The sequence below is a fragment of the Erinaceus europaeus genome, chromosome 7 (assembly GCF_950295315.1).
Source record: "Erinaceus europaeus chromosome 7, mEriEur2.1, whole genome shotgun sequence".
Taxonomy (NCBI): domain Eukaryota; kingdom Metazoa; phylum Chordata; class Mammalia; order Eulipotyphla; family Erinaceidae; genus Erinaceus; species Erinaceus europaeus.
The window spans coordinates 107,760,654-107,769,284 of record NC_080168.1 but is presented as its reverse complement, the minus strand read 5'-3'; the positions used below and the strand labels follow the sequence as shown (position 1 = coordinate 107,769,284).

Below are 8,631 nucleotides of genomic sequence, written 5' to 3'. Positions count from 1 at the left end.
ACAGAGAGAAATGGAGAAAGGAGGGGAATACCGGGGGAGAGAAAGACAGACACCTGCAGACCTGCTTCACTGCCTGTGAAGCGACTCCCCTGCAGGTGGGGAGCCGGGGCCTTAAACCGGGATCCTTATGCCGGTCCTTGCACTTTGCGCCACATGCGCTTAACCCGCTGTATTACCGCCCGATTCCCATAAATAAATCTTTTTAAAAAATACGGTCTATTGTGGCCCGGGAGGTGGCGCAGTGGATAAGGCATCGGACTCTCAAGCGGCATGAGATTCTCTTTGCATAACAATTATGCTATGTACCCCTGCCCCCAATTTCCTTTCTTAAAGCTTTCAATCACTGCGTTAGACTCTGTGGAGGCTACCTGCACGACTAGACTTCCTAATGTAAAGCAGGCAGACTAGCAGGAAGGCTCGATGAGAGCGGCACAGATGTCGGCAGCCCAGCCCACGAAGCGCCCTCTCGGCGAGTGCATCTAGTCAGTGACGTCGCTCCTGCCCCGCGGGCGACCGCCAGCTCAGCCGCTTCCACGACACACACGCAGGCCCTCTCCCGGGAAACTACATCTCCCGACAGCCACGCGGCCTGCTTCCTTCCTCCTCTCCCATTCCAAGCCATGGCAACGGCGTGACGTGAGGGACAGGGAGCCGCGGGAACAGCGGTCGCGGCTCCAGTTTTAGTCCACTCGGCAGCCAGGGAGGAGGAGGCCGAGAGCGGCCCGGCCCAGCGCCGCCCCAGCTTCAGGACCCCGAGATCGCCCGCCGCTCGCCGCCACCTCCCTTTGGAGCGAGGAGCGCGCAGCCGGCGCCGGGGCGGTGGTTCGAGGCCAGGGCGAGAAGGTGGCGCGCATGGCCTCGGCGGGCGCGCGGCGGCTGCCGGCCGGGACGCGCGCGGCGGCCCAGCGCTGGGGCGGGCTCCCTCTCCGGTGCACGCGCCCAGCCCCGCCCCCGAACCCGCCACGACCAATGAGGTGAGTGGGAGGTGCCCACGTCCGGACTGGAGACGGATGGGGGTGGAGGAGGGGTCGTGAGGGACCCCGAGTTGCGCGGTGCAGGGTGACGACCCAGGGATGCGGGGATCTAATCTGGAGCTTCGGGGAACATTTTCCTTGGTAAAAGTTTCGCGAGAAGTGGTGGGTTGGTGCCCAACCACTTGACCCTCGCAGGGTCACTTGACCAGGTTGGTGCCCAACCACTTGACCCTCGCAGGCACCCTGGCGGCGACTGGTTTAGAGGCCCCGGGGACTGCGATGCTTCCGGAGAGGCCTGGTTTTCAGCGGAGCGCAGCTCGGGGTCAAGGGCACCCGGCTCTTCGCGCGCACCCGCATTTCCCCATCTCCTCCCCCGGCCCTGTCCTCAGCTGCCCTCGACCTTTCGCACTCGTGACTGTCTGCCAGGGAGCCTGGCAGGCTGCTGCAGCTGCTAAGGGGAAATCTTGTCCGGACGACCTTCTTCTAGGATGAGCCCCATTTCCCCTTCACCTGGGAATAGGTGAAAGCTGCAAAGAAGCATGACATTGTCCTCCTTTCTTTTGGGCCTTAGATTTCTGATCTCCTGCAGCCTCCTCTTGCCCCGGGCTGTCCCAGTTGGGAGTGAGGCTGGCTTACCTGCCAGGCGTTCCTTCATGGGCTTTGCTGCCCCCTTCACCAACAAACGAAAAGCATACTCTGAGCGTAGGATCATGGGGTGAGCATCCTTCCGTGTGCTATATATCTCTACACATTCTTTTACCCTCTAACTAAGGATGGTGTCTAGGCTGAAATGTAAATGTAAATCTTGCTACAGTGGGCAAGATTCATCTCTGGGCATCAAACCTCTCTCCATCTATATTACTGGATCTTTTATCCTCCCCTGCCAGACCTTCACCCTTAATTTCCCCCTTCCTGGTTGCTGTGCAAGTGTACATGAAACATGTCTAGAGTTGGACAATATCATAAAACAAATTTCTCTATTGACCTATGTATTCTGAGCACCATGGCTAATACTTATTGGGCACTTACTTACTATTGGTATTAGTTAGGCTGTTTAGGTGTTTTACGTAGATTTTTCAACAAACCTGTGAATCAGGTACTACTATGACCTATGATTTACATATAAAATGGAAGCACAAGTAATTAACTGGATCTACATTGTTGGAAAGTTGTATGGGGGTTGGGAGGTAGCACACATGCTACAATGCACAAGGATCCAGGTTCAAGCACCCTCTCCCCACCTGCAGAGGGGGAAGCTTCACAAGCCTGGAGCAAGTCTGCAGGTGTCTCTTTCTTTCACTCTCTCTGTCCCCCTTTCCCTTTCAGTTTCTGTTTCCATGATATCATATAAAAAAGAAAATGGTGGGGCCAGTCAGTGTTGTACCTGGTTAAATACACACTTTACAGTGCATAAGAACCTAGGTTCAAGCCCCTGGTCCCCACCTGCAGGCGGAAAGCTTCATAAGTGGTGAAACAGGGCTGCAGGTGTCTCTCTGCCTCTTTCCCCCTCTTTTTAAAATTATCTTTATTTATTGGATAGAGACAGCCAGAAATTGAGAGGGAAGAGGAGGTAGAAAGGGAGAGAGATCTGCAGCCTTCCTCACCACTTGTAAAGCTTTCCCCCTGCAGGTGGGGACTGGGGGGGCTTGAACCTGGTAACATGTATGCTCAACCAGGTGTGCCACCACCTGGTCCCTCTCTTTCTTTCCCTTTTTTTTTTTTTTCTCAATTTCTCTGTTTCTATTTAAATAAATAAATAAAATTTTAAAAAAGAAAATGGCCACTGGGAGCAGTGAATTTGTCATTCAGGGATCAAGCCTTAGCAGTTAGAAATAAAAAACAAGGGCCAGGTGGTGGCGCACTTTGTTGAGCGCACGTTACAATGCGCAAGGACCTGGGTTCGAGCCCCCGGTCCCTACCTGCAAGAGGAAAGCTTCACAAGTGGTGAAGCAGGGCTACAGGTGTCTCTCTGTCTCCTTCAATCTCCCCTTTCCCTCTTGATTTCTGGCTGTCTCTATCCAATAAATAAGTAAAGATAAAACAACAACAACAAAGCTGTAAGGAGTTGCAGTCTGAGTCCTGGGGTCACCAGTAAAATCGGCAGCCTCCCTTCTCCCTCTTAGGAAGGAGACGGTTTCTCTTTAGTATCAAGACCAGTGGGAAGTCACTTCGTACAAGGAGTCACCTGGTCCAGCTGGCAGTTCCTTGGCCTCTCTCTTTGTGATCCTTTTACCCAGGTACTCAATGCAGGAGATGTTCGAGGTGGTGTCCAATGTCCAGGAGTATCGTGAGTTTGTGCCCTGGTGTAAGAAGTCTTTGGTAGTGTCCAGTCGTAAAGGTCACCTGAAAGCCCAGTTGGAGGTTGGCTTCCCACCTATCCTGGAACGTTATACCTCAGCTGTTTCCATGGTCAAACCTCACATGGTCAAGGTGAGGCATGCCTAGGAGGGTCTGAGCTGGAAATTTTGTGTGTTCTCTAGCATTTTTGCACTCATAGACTATATATATATTTTTAATCAGAGCACTGTTCAACTCTGGCTTATGGCGGTGCGGGGGATTGAACCTGGGACTTTGGAGCCTCAGGCATGAGTCTGTTTGCATAACCATTATGCTATCTACTCTCTGCCCTGTACTCATAGGCTATTTTAACTATCTGAATTTAATGTCAATTTTATATAACTATAAGGAAAATGATTTTCTTTTTTTAAAAGATTTTCTAAAAATATTTATTTCCTTTTTGTTGCCCTTGTTTTTGTTGTAGTTATTATTGTTATTGATGTCGTCGTTGTTGGATAGGACAGAGAGAAATGGAGAGAGGAGGGGAAGACAGAGAGGAGGAGAGAAAGATAAGACACCTGCAGACCTGCTTTACCGCCTGTGAAGCGACTCCCCTGCAGGTGGAGAGCCGGGGATTCTGACTGGGATCCTTAACGCTGGGCTTTGAGCTTCACCCCTACTGTGATTAACCCGGTGCGGTGACTGCCTGACTCCCAGGAAAGTGATTTTCAACTTCTTTTCATAACCTCTTTAGTATAAATTTTGGCAGAGGGGGCTCGGGCAGTAGCGCAGCGGGTTAAGTGCACGTGGTGCAAAGTGCAAGGACTGGAGGAAGGATCCCAGTTAGAGTCCCCGGCTCCCCACCTGCAGGGGAGTCGCTTCACAGGCGGTGAAGCAGGTCTGCAGGTGTCTGTCTTTCTCTCCCCCTCTCTGTCTTCGCCTCCTCTCTCCATTTCTCTTTGTCCTATCCAACAACGACGACATCAACAACAATAGTAACTACAACAACAATAAAATAAAGGCAACAGAAGGGAAAATAAAATAATTTTTGGCAGAGGAGATAGCATAATGGTTATGCAAAGAGACTCTTGTGCCTGAGGCTTTGAAGTCCCAGGTTTAATCTCCATACTACCATAAACCAGAGCTGAGCAATGCTCTGGTAAAAACAAACAAACAAAAAACACACCCCAAAAAAACCCTCTTTATTTAGTATAAAGTTTATCCTATTGTAGTAGTTAACTGACTCATCCTCCTATTCTAGGCGGTGTGCACTGATGGTAAGCTCTTCAACCACTTAGAGACCATTTGGCGGTTCAGACCTGGTCTTCCTGCTTACCCCCGAACTTGCACTGTGGACTTTTCGGTGAGTTAGGAGGCTGTGTAGCACAGGGTTACAACTTGTTGTGGGGCAGAGCTGAGGTGCCATAACAAAGTGATTTTAATATTTACTTATTTAATGAGATCCCAGAATACAGCTTGACTGTTATGTGGTACTAAGGATCAGAACTGTACTGAATCATGTGCTCTACCTGCTGACCACTTCCCCAGCCCCTACACAAGAACTATTCTTTTTTTTTTTTACCAGAGCACTGCTCAGCTCTGGCTTGTGGTGGTGCAGGGGATTGAACCTGGGACTTTGGAGCCTCAGGCATGAGAATCTCTTTGCATAACCATTATGCTATCTACCCCTGCCCAGAACTATTCTTTATAGATTAGCAATATTTCCCAAGTCAATAACACTTCCCATTTGTGCCTAAGCTTGTATCCTATTTATATAAACATATTCATTTATTGGGAGTTGGGGTTAAGTACACATGGTGCAAAGTGCAAGGGCCTGGCTTAAGGATCCCAGTTCGAGCCCCCGGCTCCCCACCTGCAGGGGAGTCGCTTCACAATCGATGAAAGCAGGTCTGCAGGTGTCTATCTTTTTCTCCCCCATCTCTCTCCATTTCTCTCTGTCCTATCCAACAAGGACAACATCAACAACAATTATAGCAATAAAACAAGGGCAACAAAAGGGAATAAATATTAAAAATATATTCATTTATTGGGTAGAGACAGAAATTGAGTGGAAAGGGGGCAGCGAAGAGATACCTGCAGCACTGCTTCACCTGTGAAGCTTCCCCTGCAGGTAAGGGGCTAGAGGGACTTGACCTGGGCCCTTATGCTTAGTAACATGTGCACTCAATTCAACCAGTTGCACCAGTCTGGCCCCTGTATTTTATTTATTAATAAACCACGTGGGGGAGGTGGACAGTGGTGCACTTGATTAAATGCACACAGTAGTACGTACAAGAACCCACGCAAGGATCAGGGTTCAAGCACGTGCTCCCCACCTCCAGGGGGTATGCTTTATGAGCAGGGAAGCAGGTCTGTAGGTTTCTTTTTTTATTATATTTATTTTTCCCTTTTGTTGCCCTTGTTTTTATTGTTATTGATGTTGTTGTTGGATAGGACAGAGAAATGGAGAGAGGAAGACAAGAGAGGGGGATAGAAAGACACACACCTACAGACCTGCTTCACCGCCTGTGAAGTGACTTCCCTGCAGGTGGGGAGCTGGGGGCTCGATCCAGGATCCTGCAGGTCCTTGCGCCATGTGCGCTTAACCCACTGCGCTACCGACCGACTCCCAGTATCTTTCTTTCTCCTTCCCTATCTCTCCCTCCTCTTAGTTTCTCTCTGTCCTATCCAATAAAATGGAAAACAAAACAAAAAAACACTCTGGCATATATCAGGAACCAAACTTCAAAACTTATGTAGGGCAGGGGTAGACAGCATAATGGTTATGCAGAGACTTGTGCCTGAGGCTCCAAAGTCCCAGGTTCAACCCCCTGCACCACCATAAGCTAGAGCTGAGCAGTGCTTTTGGTAAAAAACAAAACAAGTATGCTTGTAAATACTGTGCTTTGATCCCTGCACCACTTGCTGGGCCTCTGAATTTGTATTATGTGCTTAGTACTAAGATAGGGCTGGGCTTTTCAGGGGACTTAGGGAAGTGAAGGGAGAGGGGAAGACACCCAGATATTCTTGGATTTGGTCAAGGATTCTTCTGCATAGTCCTAAAGTTTCTGTTTCTTACCTGTTCCTAGATATCCTTTGAATTTCGTTCTCTGCTGCACTCCCAGCTGGCCACGATGTTTTTTGATGAGGTTGTCAAACAGAATGTCGCTGCTTTTGAGCGCCGGGCATCCACCAAGTTTGGTCCAGAAACAGTCATCCCCCGTGAACTGATGTTCCATGAGGTGCACCACACTTGAGGCAAAGGACTGTTCCCTGACCTCTTCTATTTTCCCTCCCCATCCACTTTAATTTATTTCATCTGGTTCCTGCTTATTCTGAGAGGTCTGTTCATAACAGAAATTGCTGTAAACTGGCTGGAAAGGCTGGGGTATGGAAAGTAGACAGCCTATGAAAGGGTCATAAAAGCCTCATATGCCTGCAGCTTTTTCACACTGAATTGTAATCAGGACTGACTACATGGTTGCCTCTGAACCTTGTCAAGGTGCCTTATCGTTTGAAAAGTCTAAGGGATTAAATTATGCTTTTTCCCTCTGATAGAGGTGCTGGGCAGTCAATACTTTTGCTTGCCTGAGATTCAATGCCAACTTGAAATCCACATGGCCTCACTTTAGTACTATTCCAGTGTGGCCTGAATCATGCAGAGCAAAGTTTTTTATCATCAGTGTCACGGGGGCAGAGAGAAGCCAGTGAACAGTTATACTCTTGGACTGCACCTTATTCTATGATCTGCCTGTTTTTATATCTCAATTAATTGTGACTGTGTGAATTTGATCCCCCCCCCCCCAATAATCTTTTCTAGAGAAAGATGCCACAGCACAGAAGCTTCCTTAATGTGGTGGGGCCAGGCTTGCACATGCACATCCAAGTGAGCTGTTTGTCAACCTTTATGTTTTTTTTTTTTCAACTTTATTTATTGGATATAGTCAGCCAGAAATCAAGGAAGGGGGGGGGCTTGAACCTGTGTCCTTGTACATTGTAACATGTGTGCTCAACCAGGTGCGCCACCATTTGGCTGCTATATTGTTCTTGAGGTAATACTGTAGGAGTCATGGCTTCCTCCCTGGGAATAAAGGTGCAAGAAATCTTCTTGGACAATATGCCTGCTAACTATAGTAGCACATTCTAAAAGCCAGGACCTCATGCCCTCCCCATTATGGAATTTTCAGGTCAGTTGCAGGAGCACAGTCTGGTGCCATTCTTAGGACCACGTCTTATTTGGAGGCTTATGGAACACTGCAGGATGGTGCTCCATGAGGTACCAGAGCCCTCTAGTGGCTTAGGTCCTGAGCTAGCAGTCTTATCCTTTCCCCCCCTTTCCCTCCAGGGTTATTGTTGCTCAATGGTTCCTGCATTATGAGCCACTGCTTCTGGAGGCCATTTTTTATTGGATCAGTTAGAGAGAAATTGAGAGGAAGGGAAAGACAGACACCTGTATATCTATGTATGTGATGTGGGTGGGAGGCTGCAGCTCAAACTGGGATCCTTGCACTCCATACTATGTGCGCTTAACCGTCTATTTGTCCTCTGTATAGTTTGTTACTTTCACCCAGTGGGTTGGACTGATTTCCTGATTTTCCTTTCTTTTGCGGGGGGTGGTAGTGGTGGATTGGATCATGTCTTTCCTGTGGTCAATTCCACTACTCCGGAGTTAATATTTTCATTCAGATACCACAGCACCAAACCTGCCCCCAGTGTCATGACACCCCTATATGTTGTTGGGATTTGGATCTGGGTCACTTGCATGGCAAGGCAGGTGCCCTACCCAGGTCTGTAGGTCTCTTTCTCTCTCCCCTATCCCTCTCAATGTCTATCTGTCCTACACAGTAAAATGGGAGGGAAAATGGCCTCCAGGAGCAGTGGCTTCATAGTGCCAGCACCAAGCTCCAGCAATAACCCTGGAGGCATAAAAGAATTTTTTGTTTTGAAATTTCCTTTGGGAATCTTGTCTTCTGACTAGTGACAAAGAAGTGTGCAATATAATTTCCAGCCCACTGACTCTAGAATCTTGCTGGTTGAATTCCTTATATTAGTTTTCTTCTCTCTCTCTTTAAATATTTATTACTTATTTTTGAAACAGGAAGAAATTGTGGGGGTAGATAGCCTAATATGCAGTGCTCTGGAAGAAAAACACACACACACACACACACACACACACGCGCGCGCGCGACAGAAATTCAGAGGGAAGGGGGTAACAGACAACTGTAGCACTGTTCCACTACCCGTGAAGCTGCCCCCTGCAGGTGAGGACTGTAGACTTGAACCCAAATCTTTGCATATTGTAATGTGTGTGCTCAACTAGGTGCACCACCACATTGGCCCCAGATTCCTTACTCAGAATACATTCTTCCAGATTTTATTT

General features: G+C 48.4%; 1 protein-coding gene across 1 annotated transcript; it reads left to right on the top strand.

The window, feature by feature from the left end:
• The first annotated feature begins 434 nt into the window (after positions 1-434).
• Positions 435-6,806, top strand: COQ10A (coenzyme Q10A). The gene is made up of 5 exons (XM_060195151.1): positions 435-974; positions 1,546-1,689; positions 3,212-3,404; positions 4,513-4,614; positions 6,341-6,806. Exons 1-5 carry the CDS (start codon positions 853-855, stop codon positions 6,506-6,508), a joined length of 729 nt encoding a protein of 242 aa, XP_060051134.1. The 5' UTR covers positions 435-852; the 3' UTR covers positions 6,509-6,806.
• The last annotated feature ends 1,825 nt before the right edge of the window (positions 6,807-8,631 follow it).

Excerpts from the sequence above, each read along its gene's own strand:
- COQ10A (XM_060195151.1), top strand. The coding sequence starts at position 853 with ATGGCCTCGGCGGGCGCGCGGCGGCTGCCGGCCGGGACGCGCGCGGCG. Across the intron at positions 975-1,545 it reads AACCCGCCACGACCAATGAG|ATTTCTGATCTCCTGCAGCC; the intron begins GTGAGTGGGAGG and ends TTTGGGCCTTAG. Across the intron at positions 4,615-6,340 it reads CTTGCACTGTGGACTTTTCG|ATATCCTTTGAATTTCGTTC; the intron begins GTGAGTTAGGAG and ends ACCTGTTCCTAG.